This window comes from Salvelinus namaycush, chromosome 7 (genome assembly GCF_016432855.1).
Source record: "Salvelinus namaycush isolate Seneca chromosome 7, SaNama_1.0, whole genome shotgun sequence".
In the NCBI taxonomy this organism is placed as follows: domain Eukaryota; kingdom Metazoa; phylum Chordata; class Actinopteri; order Salmoniformes; family Salmonidae; genus Salvelinus; species Salvelinus namaycush.
Window position 1 is genome coordinate 16,665,591 of NC_052313.1, and position 19,089 is coordinate 16,684,679.

At 43.0% G+C, this 19,089-nt stretch overlaps 1 protein-coding gene and 1 pseudogene across 2 annotated transcripts in view; both read right to left on the bottom strand.

Annotated features, from left to right (window-relative positions):
* LOC120051029 (receptor-type tyrosine-protein phosphatase mu-like) overlaps positions 1-4,419 on the bottom strand; it is a 315,310-nt gene extending 310,891 nt beyond the window's left edge. For both annotated transcript variants that reach the window (XM_038997620.1, XM_038997619.1), the window contains exon 1: positions 4,158-4,419. In XM_038997620.1, coding sequence (XP_038853548.1) covers positions 4,158-4,230 — 73 coding nt within the window. In that variant the 5' untranslated portion in view covers positions 4,231-4,419. The remainder of the gene's footprint in view (positions 1-4,157) is intronic.
* A 12,706-nt stretch (positions 4,420-17,125) lies between these two features.
* LOC120050628 lies at positions 17,126-17,997 on the bottom strand (annotated as a pseudogene).
* Positions 17,998-19,089: the final 1,092 nt, after the last annotated feature.

Genomic DNA, 19,089 nt, shown 5'->3' on the forward strand with positions numbered 1-19,089 from the left:
TTTTCTCCAAACATAACGATGGTCATCATAGCCAAACAGTTCTATTTTTATTTCATCAGACCAGAGGACATTTCTACAAAAGTATTATCTTTGTCCCCATGTGCAGTTGTTCTGGGATTGATTTGCACTTTTTGCACCAAAGTACGTTCATCTCTAGGAGACAGAACCTGTCTCCTTCCTGAGCGGTATGACGGCTGCGTGGTCCCATGATGTTTATACTTGCGTACTATTGTTTGTCCAGATGAACGTGGTACATGCAGGTGTTTGGAAATTGCTCTCAAGGATGAACCAGACTTGTGGAGGTCTACAAAAAAAAATCTGAGGTCTTGGCTGATTTCTTTTGATTTTCCCATGATGTCAAGCAAAGAGGCACGGAGTTTGAAGGTAGGCCTTGAAATACATCCACAGGTACACCTCCAATTGACTCAAATTATGTCAATTAGCCTATCAGAAGCTTCTAAAGCCATGACATCATTTTCTGGAATTTTCCAAGCTGTTTAAAAGGCACAGTCAACTTAGTGTATGTAAACTTCTGACCCACTGGAATTGTGATAGTGAGTTATAAGTGAAATAATCTGTAAACAATTGTTGGAAAAATTACTTTTGTCATGCACAAAGTAGATGTTCTAACCGACTTGCCAAAACTATAGTTTTGTTAACAAGAAATTTGTGGAGTGGTTGGAAAAACAAGTTAGCAGCCCGGCTCTGCAGCCCATGATGATTTACTACCCATCACAAGACATGAGGCTCGTTGACTGTCACTCTCTCCTTCTGCGTGCTCCAGCACACACAGACAGTGTAGTAGCCTAAGCCTGTCTTTCTTGCCAGAGCTCCACCAGCGTGGAATAGGCCATTCAAAAAAAATGTGTCTCCACTAAACATATTTTGTCATGTAATGATTCCTCTCATCCCTCCCATAGCATGTGAGCGAAATTACAGTCTATGGGCAAGCACAAAAAATCAGTCACCCTTTTGGAATATGGTTTTACAGACCTTTTTTATTGTTTGGACAAGTGACTTCAGCTTTCGGAAAGTAAAAAAAATAAAAATATGAAGGACAAGTGATTAAAAAAGTTAATGTCAAGCCCTGACCCTGCTACCAGGATTATCAGCAAAGCTAGTTCCGAGTGGGTGGTGGACTGTGGAGAAAAAAAAACAGAGCACGCAGAGTCGGAGAATGCTAGAAATGTTTGCCATGCACAGCCACAACAAATACAGCGAGGCAGACTGGAATTCATCACTAGGCCTTCAGCAAGTATCAGAAAGATGCAAAAAAAAACAACACAAAATCTGAATAGCTTTAAGGCAAAATGGTTTGGGGTGGGGGGGGGGTTGCAATTTCATGGAAGACTTTCTTTGTATCAGGTTAGCTAGGTGTGTATGACTGAAACGCAATAGTGGACATTAATAATCCCAATTAATTATTGACGGTGTGTTATCATTATTAGGGCAACTCTTCCATCTTGGGATGAGGGTGGAGATTTTAATTTCATTCTCCACTGGTGCAGATATCCCAGCAAAGCTCCATCAGTCTGGGTTGTATGTGGCGACATGAAGAACCAGTAACTCTACAGTTTCTATAGCAAGCTATTTGACTGGTTATACTTTGTGTGCTGGGAGTCAGTCTTAAAAGACAAGGCAAATCATTTGAAAGTGGATTGTTGAAAGAGGCACAGCAACAGTCAACAGAAAGGCTGTGTGGCCGAGTCCAAGCAAGAAGAACAATGAACATTATGCAGCATGTACCAAAGGTCTGCAGCTCGACAAAAATATATTTATAGCAGTGAATGGACGGAAGAAACAGCGCAGGGGTATCCATCCATCTGGGAGAGCCAGGGGATATCCTGGGTAAATTGGTCACACAAGACACAATGTCCATTACAGAAAACTTACTCCAGCCAGGCCCTGTGCAGTGTCCAAACACACAAAGCTCAGTCAAGGGCACAAACTATAATATTAATCTAACAATTTAGCCCTACTTCCAGCAAAGCAAGAGAATAACCATTCAGGCTTCACTTCAAGAAACATATTTTGATGATATAGTGTTTGCCTTGACAGCTCGAACTGACTGCCAAACTGAACATTGAACCATCTGTGTCTACTGTGTATCACTCAGTGCATGTCTATGGGCTTCTACAAAAGTGACGTGTGGTATGTCTAACTTTTCATGGATAACTAACTGATGCAAGCAGGGAATGCAACCGCCTTAAATGAATCTCTCCTTGCATGGTTGCCACCAATATCAGTGCTAGGATCAGGAATAAATGTGGGGAATGTGATTGCAATTACTGAACGTTTTGGGAGAACAACAACTATTACGTACATTAAATTAAAAAAGGATCACTTAATTTGCATTTGTAATTCCACCGCTGGTTTTGTACTCCCTGATTGGCAAGTAAACAAAAATGGTTATTTACATTCCATTATAAAATCATTCTTTGTTTAACAAATATTTGACTGTTTGTGCTTTTTAATATGGATGGCGGTGGAAAAAGTTATTCGATGAGGTTGCGGACCAAATCCTGAATCTCAAGAGAGCCATTGTGTGGCGGTATGTACAATGCTGCCACCACCAGGCATTACACGTAAAGGCATTGAGAGGCAGTGATAGTGTTATGCGGTCCCAGATCTAATCAAGAAACTAGTAGGAAGCCTACTTACATGCATAACATCAGAAAAAGCTCTGATTACTGATGTAGTTAACTAGCATGGACGCACTGTCTAATAGTGGACTTATCCATTTTTATTACATGGAATTCAAAATATTGTGCCGGGCAAATGGAAACCTTTACAAAAATAGATATTTGGCTGGCTCAATCAATTAGAATACAACTGTGAGTGAGAAAACGTACTCCAATTGCCCATAAGGGGATATATAAAGTTGTGTTGAATTTAAGTTAGAATAAATAGGCCAGTTAGTTTCCCTACCACATTAGGGCAAAAACCAAAAATACCCTTCATTACATTGAACAAAACAACTATCATCCTCCCATGCATAACTAAAAAGAACATACATGGCATTAAGCCTAATTATTACATCTACTGCAAGAAAAGCATGGCCAACTGTAGCGTGACTGAGGAAAAACAGATGTGTTTGCTTGCCTACTGTATGCATAGTTACATGGCTCCTATGAAGCTCCGATGAGCCACAGTTCAAACGTGCGAAATGCAGCTCGCTTCCATTCAAAACACAGGCAATCTAGATCATGTCAAAGCACCTGTATAACAATCCATGTGTAGATGTAGCGCTCCACTCACAATTGCCCAGCCCTTCACTTTGGAATGTTGCCAATATCCAATGACACTTTTGACACTAGATTAATATAGGTATTATATGCTAAATGAATTAGTCTATTTCAAGAAGCAGGAATAGGAAGTTAGATTATTAGACGTCCCTTGCTTAAAATAGATTAGCATCTATAAAAAGTAACGGCTTGCTTTGATAAGCTTAGGCTTTCAAAGGATCTCAAAACTTTTCAGACAAGTCTGTGTCAGTCTGACAGTCACCCTTGGTGTAGATTAGACAATGTTCCATTCAATAAACATATGGTATACCAACTTGAAACGGACGTGAAATTAATAGCATCAGGAGCATAGGACAAAATGAATAACCAAGTAGCGCACAGAACATTTCCCTCTCCAAAACAAGCTGCCAATGGGTACCTAACAGCTATTCAACAACTATTGTGGTTCCGAATTATGTAAATAATTGCCATTTTGCCAGAGTACAGCCATAATCCAAAATGGAAGAACAATTCGACATTCTGCGACAGTGTATTTGGTGAAATAGCGTACCACAGCGCTGACTACATTATAAAAGTTTCCAATGCGCTGGGATGGGGCACGTCGGTCTGTTAACACTAGAGCTATTTACTGATCAAAAGGACATCAAACAATCCTATACGAACCAGCCATAAACGAATTTCTCTGTCGAACAATAAATGCGTAGGAAGTAACATTATAACTTTACAGGCTTTTCGCCAGAAAACTTGGATGTAGTACTGTTAGACACTGGACTGCCCTCAAGACAACGAACTTCGGAATGCGTTCTTCGACGGAGAGCGCGACAGACCCGTTATCATAGGCTACTTCAAATTCCTGGGCTTTTTGCAATACAAACAAACAAAATACACTACACAGGAAATGATGAGTCTTACCTTTGAATACTTCTCCTCGAACTGTAAGCAATACGCTGCCCGCAGCAATTAGACAAGTTAAAAGTCTATCCATTGCGGTAGAGTATCGCGAACGTTACCCCCAGCTCCGGGGTAAGATCAATTCTACTCTTCCGCTATGACAGAGGAAAATATTCCGTTTTACAGTTAACGTGCCCGGTACCTACTGGGAGTGTTCCCCTGTCTGTCTTTTCCTACTGGGTTACTTGTGTATCTTTCAAGAGCCTCCACTCGGATAGTGACTTCGCTAGCTGCCAGGAGGTAACTGACGTCACTAAGCTCGGAGAAAAGCTCGAGACAGTGCGCGCTCCAATAGAGGCGTCATTATGAGCTCCATGTCAGTATCCAGATGGAGTGATTGGTTCTTTCATACTTTCCCCCAATTTGCTAGAATTCCTGGGGGAAATACTTACCCACGGATAGATTCTATTTCAGCCTAGCCTACACGTTTTTAAACTGTGGAGTCAAAGTTTCACTTTCAGATACTGTAAACCTGGTTTCAAGCACAGCTGTGGTTGATACGTTGTAACGAGAGAGGGGCGCACCACTTCACACCAATGAAGATTCCTTGGGATCCTAATAGGAGAATCCTTGCATCTTGTATATCTTATTGCTTCGAATTTATTTGAGTATCATATGATATAAAACTACGTCGTAATTAGCATGACTTTAAGTCTAATTTTGATTAGGTTTGTATGGGGTAGTTTGATAATGTTGTCAATGTTAAGCAAGCTAGCTAACTTAGTGAATTGTTCCGACCAAAAAGCACATAAATTAAGCGTCGTCCTATTTCCGACATCATAGCTAGGAAATTGGAAGCTTCGATGAGCACGTGAAAGCAGCAATGGGAAGGCAAGACAGAACTACATTTTTTGGCTCTATGCAAATAAACAAACTAAACTAAAATATCTCTGAGCACCCTATTATTATGTTATAATTGTAGGCTATGGCACATTTTACCTCCTTTGTCCAATTGTATGACATCAAAGGGGAGTCATGCCACTTTCAAGACAACTCGGAAACTGAGACATTTCCGAAACTCTTTGTAGAAAGATGAGTTCTGAGTGGTCTGTCTTGAACGTGGCATCAGTCACTGCTATGTTGACAGTGGCTCAGTTGTAGAGCAATGTTAACCATGACCCCACACATGGTCAAATCAGCACTATAATAAATGGAGAATAGCAACAACAAAAAAGACACAAAAAATATATAAGGAAAAATGAATGGAGAAAAGCAAGACCCCTCCCATCTACAGCACCACTTATTATTTCAAACCATGCACCGCTTGACTGACTGAAGTTGAGCCTTATTTTCCAATTGGAGAGAATATCTGCTCCTCCCTTTGGTTCAAGCTGCACATCATTTGTCCCAGAATTATGCAAGATTTACGAAGCAGAAGGAAATGTGTTAAAACCGACAGATTTTAATGAGGAGTCACTATCTGTGAGCATTTTACATTTGGATCTATAGCTTTTCAAATGATTGAGGGTAAAGGCCTTTTAGACTGTCTCTAGATGGCAGAATGTTAGCCTTCTTGTTAGTTGTGTGTTTCATCACATTCATCAGAAAATGACAGAGCATACAATATGTCACACAATTAAGATATTGGATTGCTAATCAAGTGCGTGTGATTTATACTGTACTGAGAAATTATTTGCAAACTTCGCTGTGTAGGATGGCCTATAATATGTCAAACAAAGATCTAAGAATTGGCCAGCCGGCATTTAAAGATGCCCATCTGGCATAAAAAGTTACATACTACACAGTGTTGGGGAGTAGTGTAACGAGTAATTTAACTACATTTTGTAGTAGCTTGGTGGTGCTTGAACTAAATTCAAATCTTGGTAGTGTTTTCAGTGTTTAATTACTTTTTTGACATGTAGCAGTGTAGTTAACTAGTGGAACTACACAGCTTTTTTTAGCTAAAATAAAATATGGGTAAAGTAGGCAATCATTTCCTTTGTTGTTCGGCATCAGACCTGGCTAATTCTCACTTGAAACAAATTTGTTGTGTTTAATAGGCTAAATTACACATTCTGTTAACATCTGAACAGAGTGATCTGTTCTTGCAATTTCTAGTCTGTAACACTTCAGATTTACATATGATAATTTTTTACTTAGTTTGAATGTAGTGAACAAATTTTTCAAAGTAACTTTAGTTAATTAAAGTATATATTTTAAAATGTTTTGCCCAAAAAAACAATTTACCATGATTTCTGTGTTAATATGGATGATAAATAATCTCCCTTTTGTATACTAGTGGTGCGGCGCTAAGATGAAAATGTTGACTCAATAGTGCACTTTGTGATAAAAGCACCACATTTGGCACAGAGGTATGTACAGCTGTATGTACTTTGGAAATATATAGATATGGAGCCACCCCAGATTTGGCCCCTAGGGAGGCGTGGTAGCTACTGTAACAAAATAAAGTAGAAAAAAATATACATACAAATTTAGCTTCCAGTCAATGTCTCTATACCATGTTGAGAATTATGGTTAAGATGCAATTGGAACTGAGTTTATAGCCAATAGTGTTCCGAAGTTAGAGTTAAATGTCTCATGGCATCGTCCATATCGGTTACCATTTTAGGTCTTACCAGTATGTCACATTAGCTCAATCGCCAATTTCTCAGCCTCTGACTATCACAGAAATACAACACTTTGAATAAATAACAGACAAATGTCTAAACTTATTGCCACTCAACTCCATTATATTGTGGAGTTGAGAGTTCTCAGCAAGGCCATGTGCAGGTAATGCTTTCAAAATGCATGTGCCATAGGCCTTTCCAGACTACCAGTGCCTAATTTGAGCCGGATCCTGCCGGCACCTATTTGCCTGGATCCAGTACTTCTCGCGGCATGATTTATTAATTGTTTCACTGTTCGCACTTTGGACATTCTAATAAAAGCGATCAGCATTAAATCAAGTTGCCTCCTCGTTATTTCTCCCGCCCCCCAGAAAGACCATCATGTAAAAGCACAGTGATCCTGTTGTGTAATCATCCTATCCTGCCACACTGATTCCAGACCTGCTCTCTTATTTGTACATAGAGGTTATGGGTAGGGCCGGTGGGGTAAGTAACTGATCTTGACACAGGTCTTGGTAGTGGTGGTCAGCTACTGAAGAAGTCCCTACGTAATCAAATCAAATCACATTTTATTTGTCACATGCGCCAAATACAAAAGGTGTAGACCTTACAGTGAAATGCTTACTTACAAGCCCTTAACCAACAATGCAGTTTTAAGAAAATACCTAAAATAGTCTGGGTAGCCATTTGATCAGATGTTCAGGAGTCTTATGGCTTGGGGGTAGAAGCTGTTTAGAAGCCTCTTGGACCTAGACTTGGCGCTCCGGTACTGCTTCCCGTGCGGTAGCAGAGAGAACTGTCTATGACTAAGGTGGCTGGAGTCTTTGACAATTTTTTGGGCCTTCCTCTGACACCGCCTGGTATAGAGGTCCTGGATGGCAGGAAGCTTGGCCCCGGTGATGTACTGGAGCGTACGCACTACCCTCTTTAGTAACTTCCGGTCAGAGGCCGGGCAGTTGCCATACCAGGCAGTGATGCAACCTGTCAGGATGATCTCGATGGTGCAGCTGTAAAACCTTTTGAGAATCTGAGGACCCATGCCAAATCTTTTCAGTCTCCTGAGGGGAATAGGTTTTGTCGTGCCCTCTTCACGACTGTCTTGGTGTGCTTGGACCATGTTAGTTTGTTCGTGATGTGGACGCCAAGGAACTTGAAGCTCTCAACCTGCTCCGCTACAGCCCCGTCGATGAGAATGGGGATGTGCTCGGTCCTCCTTTTCCTGTAGTCCACAATCATCTCCTTTGTCTTGATCACGTTGAGGGAGAGAGCACCACACGGTGTACCACATGGTCAGGTCTCTGACCTTCTCCCTATAGGCTGTCTCATCGTTGTCGGTAATCAGGCCTACCACTGTTGTATCGTTGGCAAACTTAATGATGGTGTTGTAGTCGTGCCTGGCCGTGCAGTCATGAGTGAACAGGGAGTGCAGGAGGGGACTGAGCATGCACCCCTGAGGGGCCACCGTGGTGAGGATCAGCGTGGCGGATGTGTTGTTACCTACCCTTACCACCTGGGGGTGGCCCGTCAGGAAGTCCAGGATCCAGTTGCAGAGGGAGGTGTTTAGTCCCAGAGTCCTTAGCTTAGTGATGAGCTTTGAGGGCACTGTGGTGTTGAACGCTGAGCTGTAGTCAATGAATAGCATTCTCACATAGGTGATCCTTTTGTCCAGGTGTGAAAGGGCAGTGTGGAGTGCAATAGAGATTGCATCATCTGTGGATCTGTTGGGGCGGTATGCAAATTGGAGTGGGTCTAGGGTTTCTGGGATAATGGTGTTGATGACCAGCCTTTCAAAGCATTTCATGGCTACCAATGTGAGTGCTACGGGTCGGTAGTCATTTAGGCAGGTTAGCAACACTGCTAATCCCGTCAGTTCAGCATGACCACCGGGACATCCACTAGCTAGTAGGCCTACTAGCGAGTCAGACTCAGCGGGAGAGGGAGATGGGGACCTGGAGTGGAGCGTCGCAGTGCACCCACCGACAAATTGCTTGGAGCAAGTGCAATTTGCCTTTCAAGAACAAGCAAACGTATAACCTCTGGCTTGTCATGCAGATTTAAAAGTTTGGCTGTACAACATGCAAAAAGGTAGGGAGCTTGGGTCTAGAAACGACTGGAGGGATTCAACTGGCAATAGAGTGGGTGGGATGTACAGTCAATTAACATCCTATGACTCAGACATAAAAAAACAAAAAACAAAGTGCCCTCAGAAAAAAGGTTTTTGAACATGCCCGAACCAAGGCGCATTTGGTGGCAGCAAGCCTTGTCGACAAGGCTAAAGAGGACACCCAGGTTGTAGTTAACACTCAAAATGAAAAAAATAGACACTACAGCCAGAGTCTTCAGAACAGCCTTAGAAAGAGGCTAAATGTCACAGCCACAGGCCCGCTCATGGCTTTGAGCAAGAAGTTGACTCTCAGGAGTTAAATGGACTTGACATGGGGAGAGTCATTGTGGGAGGTTTTGAAAACTAAGGTAGGGCACTTTTTTTCTTTTAAAAACTTGTTTGGTACTGTGAAGGTAATCTGAATATGTGCTTCATATTATCACATAGTCAGGAGGCCTATATATTCTCATATGTGTGTTCTGCTGTAGCCTACATTGATTTATTTTATTTGAAGTTATATTCCGATATTGTGATATTTGTTCTACTGCTACATTGATGTCTTGAAAATTAAATTACATTATGCAAGTAACAAAGTTATCTAATCGCCAATCATCCAAGTACATTATGCAAGTAATAAAGTGATCTACTTTTCTAAACAATTCAAAAGTAAGCCGCAACACAAGAGCCATGTGACCAAATAGTTATAAGAGCAGGCTACTAGGAAGTGTGATGTAAAAATAGATACTCAACTGTGCCAGTGAATTGTTCTAATAGCTTTGCCAGGAGATTCCTTGAGACCATTGTTGCCCTTTTATTTAGCTCTCCAAGCAAAGGGCAGTCAGATTTACGTGTCCCATAAAATCACAGCACCTAGACACATAATATGGAAAATAAGCATGGGCTTGGCTCAAGCAGATCCTAGGATTGAAAAAATGCATGTTCTACAGAATGCTCAAAGTGCTCCATTCAGCTCAGGCTGCTTGCTCCCTGGACCCACTGCATGTGGTGGTGGTTTGGGGTATTGCATCTTACTTCTTCAGAAGGACCCCAACCCTATACAGTATATCTGTATCTGTCATCTGCAGAGTTGTAGAGTAATGCAAAATGAACAGATTTTATTGTGTAGCTACTAGCTCCACTGATTTGGAGAGATACCGTTTCTTTGTACATGACATACTATGTGAACTCATAAGGCCAGGGGCTGTGTGCTAAAGAAGGAGCAGAGACAGACTAAACTGACACCATCTCAAACAAGGACCCAATAAAAGACAACTCTGACTTTGTTTTATGGAGGCCCACATTTTTATGAGAGCTGTTGACTCAGGCTGATGTGTAGTTAGACATCATACAGAGATAGTCTCTCAGTCATAAAAACACTACTGTGAATGGCAGCTTGTTGACATTCTGCTGGGGAATTGATGCACTAGGGCAGGGGTGTCAAACTCATTCCACGGAGGGCCTAGTGTCTGCAGGTTTTTGGTTTTTCCTTTCAATAAAGCCCTAGACAACCAGGTGTGGGGAGTTCCTAACTAATTAGTGATGTTAATTCATCAATCAAGTACAAGGGAGGAGCGAAAACCCGCAGACACTCGGCCCCCCGTGGAATGAGTTTGACACCTGTGCACTAGGGGGAATATTCAGGCTGAATGAGTCAGGAATTGTTCATGCTACAGAGTCCTGGGGCCCCCCTGGGTGCACGTTTTGCTTTTTTGCCGTAGCACCACACAGCTGATTCAAATTACCAACTCATCATCAAGCAGGACCGATTTTGGGAAACCCTGCTATAGAGCACGGGTCAAAGTCATTCCACGGAGGGCCAAGTGTCGGCGGGTTTTCGCTTCACCCTTGTACTTGATTGATGAATTAAGGTCACTAATTATACTGAACAAAAATATAAACGCAACAATTTCAAAAATGTTACTGTTACTGTTCATATAAGGATATCAGTCAATTTAATTAAATTCACTAGGCCCTAATCTATGGATTTCACATGGCTGGGCAGGGGGGCAGCCACCTGGGAGTCAGGCCCAACCACTGGGGAGCCAGGCCCAGCCAATCAGAATTAGTTTTTTTCCCACAAAAGGGCTTTATTACAGACAGAAATACTCCTCAGTTGCATCAGCAGTCCGGGTGGCTTGTCTCAGATGATCCCACAGGTAAGAAGCCGGATGCGGAGGTCCTGGGCTGGTCTGCAGTTGTGAGGCCGGTTGGACGTACTGCCAAATTCTCTAGAACAACATTGGAGGCGGCTTATGGCAGAGAAATGAAAATTACAGTTCTGGTGGACATTCCTGCCAATTGCACGCTCCCTCAAAACTTGAGACATCTGTGGCATTGTGTTGTGTGACAGAACTGCACATTTTAGAGTGGCATGTTATTGTCCCCAGCACAAGGTGAACCTGTGTAATGATCATGCTGTTTAATCAGCTTCTTGATAGGCCAAAACCTGTCAGGTGGATGGATTATCTTGGCAAAGGAGAAATGCTCACTAGCAGGGATGTAAACAAATTTGTGCACAAAATTTGAGACAAATAAGCTTTTTGTGCGGATGGAACATTTCTGGGATCTTTTATTTCAGCTCATGAAACATGGGACCAACACTACATATTGCGTTTTATATTTTTGTTCAGTATAGTAAGGAACTCCTCTCACCTGATTGTCTAGGTCTTAATTGAAAGGAAAAACCAAAAACCTGCAGACACATTTCAGTGGAATGAGTTTGACACCCCTGCTATAGAGCAACTGAAGAACCCTGTTTGAATCCCTTCTAAATGCATCCTTCTTCTTCATTTTTAACTGCTCAGTGATGCAGTTTTGTCCTTGAGTTCGTTTTCTGGCCAGGCAGGCAGGAAGGAAGGCAGAGACTGATTAGCAGACTTGCTCATCCTCACCTTATCTCAGCTTAAACCCTAGTCATCCCAGTCGCCTGCTTCACAATTGTTCAGGGGCATAATGCCGTGACATTTTCATATGTAATTACGTACTCTGGATGAGGAAATCAATACTAAAATGTCCTCCTGATAAAAGTGAGGGATAATGAGATTGAGCTCAGGACATACACAACATGAAATTGTTAATGACAATGACGAGCAAAAAGGTGAGACAATTTTCAGACAATTTCATCACTATGGATTCCTACACTGATATCTGTAAAATGTATGGATACAGTGGATAACTAACCGTCAAGGTACAATATCTGAATGTCAAGGTGACATAACAGTGCTTCCTTATCATGTAAAACCACAGTGAGACAAATGATGTTGTTCATGGTGATAATCTCAGGACCTATACAGTGTTGTTAGCCCTCCAGATTCCTTGAGGTCTTGTTTAGCAGGTGGGAATTTTTTTTAAAAACTGAGTGAAAAGGGGACTTATCACCCGATCTTGCCCAATAAGAACACAGATTTAAAATAATTTTGTAAAACATTTTGCTGCTGTGTGCGATACTGAACACGACCCTGGATCGTCTTCATTAGGGCATGCAACATAAAATGTTTTTAAACATTTTGCCAGAGAACATTAGGATGAACATTTCTTATTGGACAAATGCAGGTAGGTAGTCCCTCCCTCTTGTTTCAGTCCGTTTTCTTCCATTTGGTGCATAATGAACCCAATGCTAGTGCTGATGTTGGTGCTGTCACCTGACTGTCCTGTGAAATCCTCAGCCCCTGCCACTGACATTTTCTTGCTCTCTTTTGTATCCCGCCATCATCTGACTATCTACCACATAGGACTCACAGCTCATCGTGTGCGACCAAAACCAAATAAGCGATGCATTTCCTGCTAAGTGAATTGCTCACAGTGGCATAGTTATACATTGACCAAAGAAAATGTCAGGGTGTCCAGCCAGTTGAATGTGAGTTTCAGAAAAAACAGATACAATTCCTGAAAGAGATATCATCCCACTAGGATTAGTGTCTGTTTTGCTTATACTCTTTCCATGCAAGTTAGTGTGTACTTTTTTTTTTTTTACCTTACTTTACCAGGTAAGTTGACTGAGAACACTTTCTCATTTACAGCAACAACCTGGGGAATAGTTACAGGAGAGATGAAAGAGCCAATTGTAAACTGGGGATGATTAGGTGGCCCTGATGGTACAGTACAAAGACCAGACTGGGAATTTAGCCAGGACACCAGGGTTAACACCCCTACTCTTATAATAAGTGCCATGGGATCTTTAGTGACCACAGAGTAAGGACACCCGTTTAAGGCCCCATCTAAAAGGCAGCACCCTACACAGGGCAGTGTCTCCATTCACTGCCCTGAGGTATTAGGATATTTCTTTTAGACCTGAGTAAAGAGTTCCTCCTATTGGCCCTCCAACACCACTTCCAGCAGCATATGGTCCCCCATCCAGATACTGACCAGGACCAACCCTGCTTAGCTTGCCAGCAGTGGGTTGCAGACATATGCAGACAAGACAAAATAAATAAATTAGACTCTCGCCATAGTAGAAAGATTACAACATGTCTTGATGATTGAAAACTTCTGAAAGGAGATACTGTACATGGATAGGATTGAGTTGTTATAGACACATCGACACGTGTTTGTGTGCCTGTGTCTGTGTGAACTGATAATGGCTCCAATATTTCAGGGGATGGACAAGGGTGCTGATTTGTTAGGGCAATGTTTGAAATGTTCTGGGTTCTCCATGGCAACCTAATTGAGTGAATTTTGTCCATATGAAACTCTACCACAAGGGTGCGTAGTTCTCACATTTTGTGTCACTTAGTCTGCTGTGATGGGATTCATTTATATGCAAGACACATAGCCAGCTAAAGTAAAGGATGAGAGGGATACCCTTTAATGAGATATCTTGACATTAAAAGATGTTTCCAATGATTTGGAATTGTCTCCAGCAAATTAAAAACTTGCTGAGATGCTGTATCCAGGAAAACGTGGATAAATAAATTAAGGTATACATCACAAAATTCAATTAACACTGAGTGTTGAACCGTTTATGTTATGGCGTTTTGATTACCCAAACCAGACATTAAACCAACTCAAGCATGCAGTCTCTCTACTGCATAGTAACGTTAGACTTCTAATAGTCCTAAATAGAATAATAAATGGGTGCTGGCATGGCATTAGAATTGGACACAAAGCATGGAATGAGCTGGAAGAAAGAGAGAGAGTGAAAGAAGGACGAGAGGAGAGGTTACCTCAACACTAAACAGGTCTGCTCCTTCAGGACAACGGAACACAGGGTGACCAAGATAAAGTGGTTTAATCAGTGGCCTGAGAGAACAGGAGAAAGGGAACAAGGAAGAGAGATGGACGAAAGATAGCGAGCCAGGAGCATCTTTCTCTCTTCACCCAGGGAGAGAACACAGATAACTGCCCCCCTGCTCCCCCCTCTCTCACCCCTCAACCCCACCCCTCTTCCTGGAAACAACATGAGCCACATCCCAGGGGAAAAGCTAGGACACAGATGCAGGCTACCGAGGAGGGAGCAGGACAAAGCGTGCTGCCCTACAAGAAGGACTTGAGTGTGCTGCAATCACCCGGGCTGGGATGGGACTGTCCATTTAACCTTGCGAAAAGCACCTAGATAAGAGCCGGAACACAATGGAACCCATTCATTATTCGCTCAGAGGCTGGATGACACAAGGCCTGAGGAGGCGGAGAGGAGGAGACAGAGAGGAATGTACATTTGTCCGAGCTTGTACCACACACTGTCTAATTCACTCTTTGCTTTTCTTTAGAGAGCAGAGAGGGTGTCGGAAAGGTGTTTGGAGGTTGTGAGAGTTTTCATCCAACACATCCCATTGCATGAAGATCATCCAGTGCAGTACACTAGCGGATGTGTTTGGACTTGTCTCCAATGTTTGATACTGTAGCTGTATGTGTAACAGTGGCAACAGGGGTGGTGAGGGCCACAGATTGTCCAGCCAGATATTATTGACTAAAGACAGAGGGGATTATGGGAAAAAATTGGTTTAGGAGGAAAGTTTCAGGGACTAATATCGAACACTGATGAAGTTGTCTTTCCAGCAAGAAAACAACACTGACACAGTACCTGCTAACACACAAACACGCGCACGCGCACACGCACACACCCACGCACGCACACACATGTACTTCTTTCTGCTGCTGGACCATTCATCCATAGTTACCAGTGAAAGGTATTTCTGTCATTTGGCAGCCAAACCCTAAGTGTAGGTGTCTATATTTGTTTTCAATGTTGTGTGTGTACGCATGTGTCTGAGAGGGATAGCGAGAGAGTCTGCCAAGTCTAGTCTGCTGTAAAAGTATCTGTGTGTGTTTTTAGTACCAGAAAAACCATACAGGTCGAGCCCATTCCAACAGGAGACCACACTCCTGTAGGTCTTGGCAAAACACAGTGCTCATCAATCACTCATTACCTCAACCTGAAGACTTCCCTGTTTTTGGAGAAGCGTGTGTATATGGTAATTGAGAGGTCTGGGTCTCGTTTGCAACAGGCTTTGGTGAGCCAAGTCTGATTTACTAGCCAAATGGAACACTAGAACTCAGCGTTTGAGTGAAGGTGGATAGCATTAAAACTTTGACAAACTTTTCTTTCTATCTGTGTGCAATTGAGATTAATGGCCACTGCTCGATGAAGATTAGCTTTTAATGTTTGATAAGTGTTGTAGAGGTGTCATTCGGGTTGACAGAAAATCCTTACTCGTGTCCAAATCTAAATTGCATTCAAAACAAACAACCGCACAAGACGAGCCATGTCAGCAGAGGTCACTGTAACTCAATGTACCACCCTGCAGCAATCATAGTGGCTCACCTCACTGCCCAAGCCACATAGTTATTATGAATAGTAAATCTCAGGGAAAGGACTTTTACAAGCTTTCCTATGACATTCTTTATATGTATCAGAATGTTAATGTGTATATCACACAAGTTACAATTTACTGCAAGTGACAAATACACTGTGTGATGTCTTTATATGGATTGTCTGAGATGCAGTCATGAATAGTACAGGTTGAATGTCTATGATGTTGATACAAAGTTTCTAAAACACACATTCACTTTTACTTAAACCATTTGGTGTTGTGTGAGATTTCTGAGTTCACATAAATATTTGAGGCAAAGTGTTTTGGAGAATAAATATCTAGTGTTTATTTACACCTCAGTTTATATAAGAACAGGTAGATAAAATAGTCATTTGCCGCTCAAACCACACTAAAAGACAATCCTAGACAATAAGACTACATTTTAAAATAGCTTACTTTACAGTCAGGCAGCAAATAACACATAATTGGGTTGGTTTTGTAAATGCTACCTTCAAGTGCAATGAGGTGCTACATTAAAAAACATAAATGCTACTCCAATCCAAATGTCAATCCAATAGCCATGATAAGACTGTAGGTCCATTGACTGTGTGCAGTATAGTATGTGATCCTTCAAGCTGGCTGGGGTTGGAGCCTGGCAACAGCATTTTGCTTGTAGCTCGTAAACGAAGTGGTCGGTAACTACAACAGCGAACACGGCTGGGCTCAAGGCTGACCTTTTTGTTGATGTAATGGAAGCATCCCGATCTTGATCCTGGAAGGATAGTTTAGATAGCTAAACGAGAGGCTGGGGGAGTGGAGGTCAACCGGGATCAGCAAGTTATATGCAGCAGGTCAGAGAAATGCCCAGGCTCGCTCCCCCAACAGCAAGACAAAACAAATGAGGGAGAAATCCAATGCTTGTTAAGAACAAACAGCCCCTGGCTTTGTTAGGTGTTCTCACTCGGGACCTGAAACATGGCCTCTTCCCGTCTCTGGACTCCTCTGGTAGAGAGTGTGAGGAATCTGACGTCAGAGCTCCGCTACACGTTAAGCTATTTCCTCTAACCCGGCCTCCCAACAGTCCAAGTCTATTTCAATACAATGTGTTTAGCCCCACTGAGCCTTTCACTCACTTATAAGTTGCTTTAAGGAGTTTATAAGGATAACATGTCCCAATTTATGCAAATAGAGTTGCTAGGTAGAACTCTACATAAGCACCCTTAGAATCAGGACTACAGTCATTTATTTAGTAGCCTACTCATTTTAGCATAATGACAGTTGCAGAGTCTTTTGCATCGTCTTGTTATCTACAGAAAGTTAAAATATAGCAATCTAAGCTTTTTCTCATCCTTTTCTCATGCATGTTGAGGATCACTCCAAAATCGTATCCTACTCATGAGCAACAACAATGGAAGTACATTAGTTCCCTTATGGAGACCAAGAGTGCGTCCCCAGATGAAATGCTCACGGATCAAGACCAGGAATTTTCCGTCCTTCTGTGGAACAGTCTCAATTAGATTTCAGATAATTAAACAGGGCGGTGAGGCCTCCTTCCAGCACTTCTTTGATTTGCTCCTGCAAGGGGTTTTTGCATGATGTGGAGCCCCTTATCCAAGGGGTGGCAGGCCAGCTTCTCCAGCCTGCTGAGCTGGTGCATCTCCTGGGGCACATTCTGGATGTCGTTGAAGTCCACGTTGAGAAGCTCCAAGCACGTCAGGCAGCAGATCATGTTGGGGAGCGAGTGGATCTCGTTCCCCTCCACGATGAGGATCTTGAGCTTCACCAGCGCCGCAATGCTCTCGGTGATGCACTCCAGCCTGTTGCAGGCCAGGTGGAGGAACACCAGACTCTTCATGGTGTAGATGCAGACGAGGATGTGAACAATTTTGTTGTGGCTGAGGTTGAGTTTGCGCAAGCAGGTCAGGCTGGTGAAGGAAGCGGGGACGCCAGATATCTGGTTGTTTGTCAGGCTGAGGACCTCCAGCCTAGTGCAGTTTCCCAGCTCCTCTGGGACCTCGGTCAGTCGGTTGCGGTAGCAGAACAGGACACGGAGGTACCCTGAGTTGGCCGATCTCCGAGGGTAGGCTGGTCAGCTGGTTCCCCCACAGGTTGAGGACCACCAGGTTGCTGAGGATGCTAAGGGCGGGGGGCAGAGCCCGTTGGCAGTTCAACGACAGATTGAGCTTCTCAAGCTCTGTCACATCCCACAGTTCCTCTGGGGGTTCCTTGAGGCCGCAGCGGGCCAGGCTCAGCATGCTGTAGCCCCACTGTTTGTATGTGTGGTTGCGGATCCGCTCCGCTGACGTCAAGCTGTCCTCACGTCCGGCACTCTTCCTCACCTGCCTATTCATCTCCTCCTCCTTGAACTGCTTGGCTCCCATTGATGCTTCTTCAGCAGGATTCCCAATGTCTAGACAACAAGATGTCCAAGAGCATTACCCGGAAGCCTTAGCTACAGAACCACCTAGACCAGTAGGTTGGCAGCTAAGCAGCTTTGGGCAGAGCTGGGACAGTCAGCATAGACTGTGGACATTCTCACTTTTGGATAATAAATGTCGCTGGATATCCACTCTGTAAGTGCTGGCCAAGTGTAGTGGAGTGTAGCAGAGCAGTAAAAATGTGTGTATTTGTCCAGGGGACAGCTCTGAGGATCTGAGGAGGAGTGTGCTGACAAGAGAAGGAGCAGGTGGCTGAAACCAACCGCTAGCCCACACTGACTGGGCAGCACCACCACCACAGCCACACTAAGTTTCACCCCTAGCCTCCCGCCCCGCGCCCCCATATCATCCACCCCCTTTAGCTGCCTCATTTCAGCACTCCGGCCCGGGCGATAACTAACCTTAATTGCGCAGAGGGTGCGAGGATGCCATTTTTGCCCAAAGTAATTTTATTTACACAGCTAACCATCCCTGTAACTAAAACTAAAAAATAAGTACCTAAGAAGCATTAGGCTCTCAGTCTGATATGTACTTTTGAACACTTGAGTAAGGTCCACCCGTTGCACTGGCGCCGTCGTAGCCTTGACCACAGCATTTGTTCACCGATATGCCCTTAATTTCAATCAATTCAATTAGTCCATTTTTTTTTGTTTCACATTTTTGATTCCCAAGAGCTAAATACTTAGCTTCCTAGTATGTGGAAATTAAAAAGGTTTATAAATGACTTTTTGGAGAGTTACTGTCAAAATGATTTATAAAATAAAAAATGTATAGACATCGATGTCAGACAGGTGCATTGGCCCCCAGAGCTCGTGGGCCCCCCGCTGCGGGGGTGTCCGGTACCCCAACAGGGTTGGAGACGGTAGAGGACTTTCTTTGTAGACATTTATTTTCTTTGAAAGATTTTGGGAATGTATCAATAGTGGACTAATAAAATAAAATACCAAAAATACCAATACCAATTTCCTTTGGCTCCCGAGTGGCACAGCAGTCAAAGGCACAGAGGCGTCACTACAGTCCCTGGTTCAAATCCAG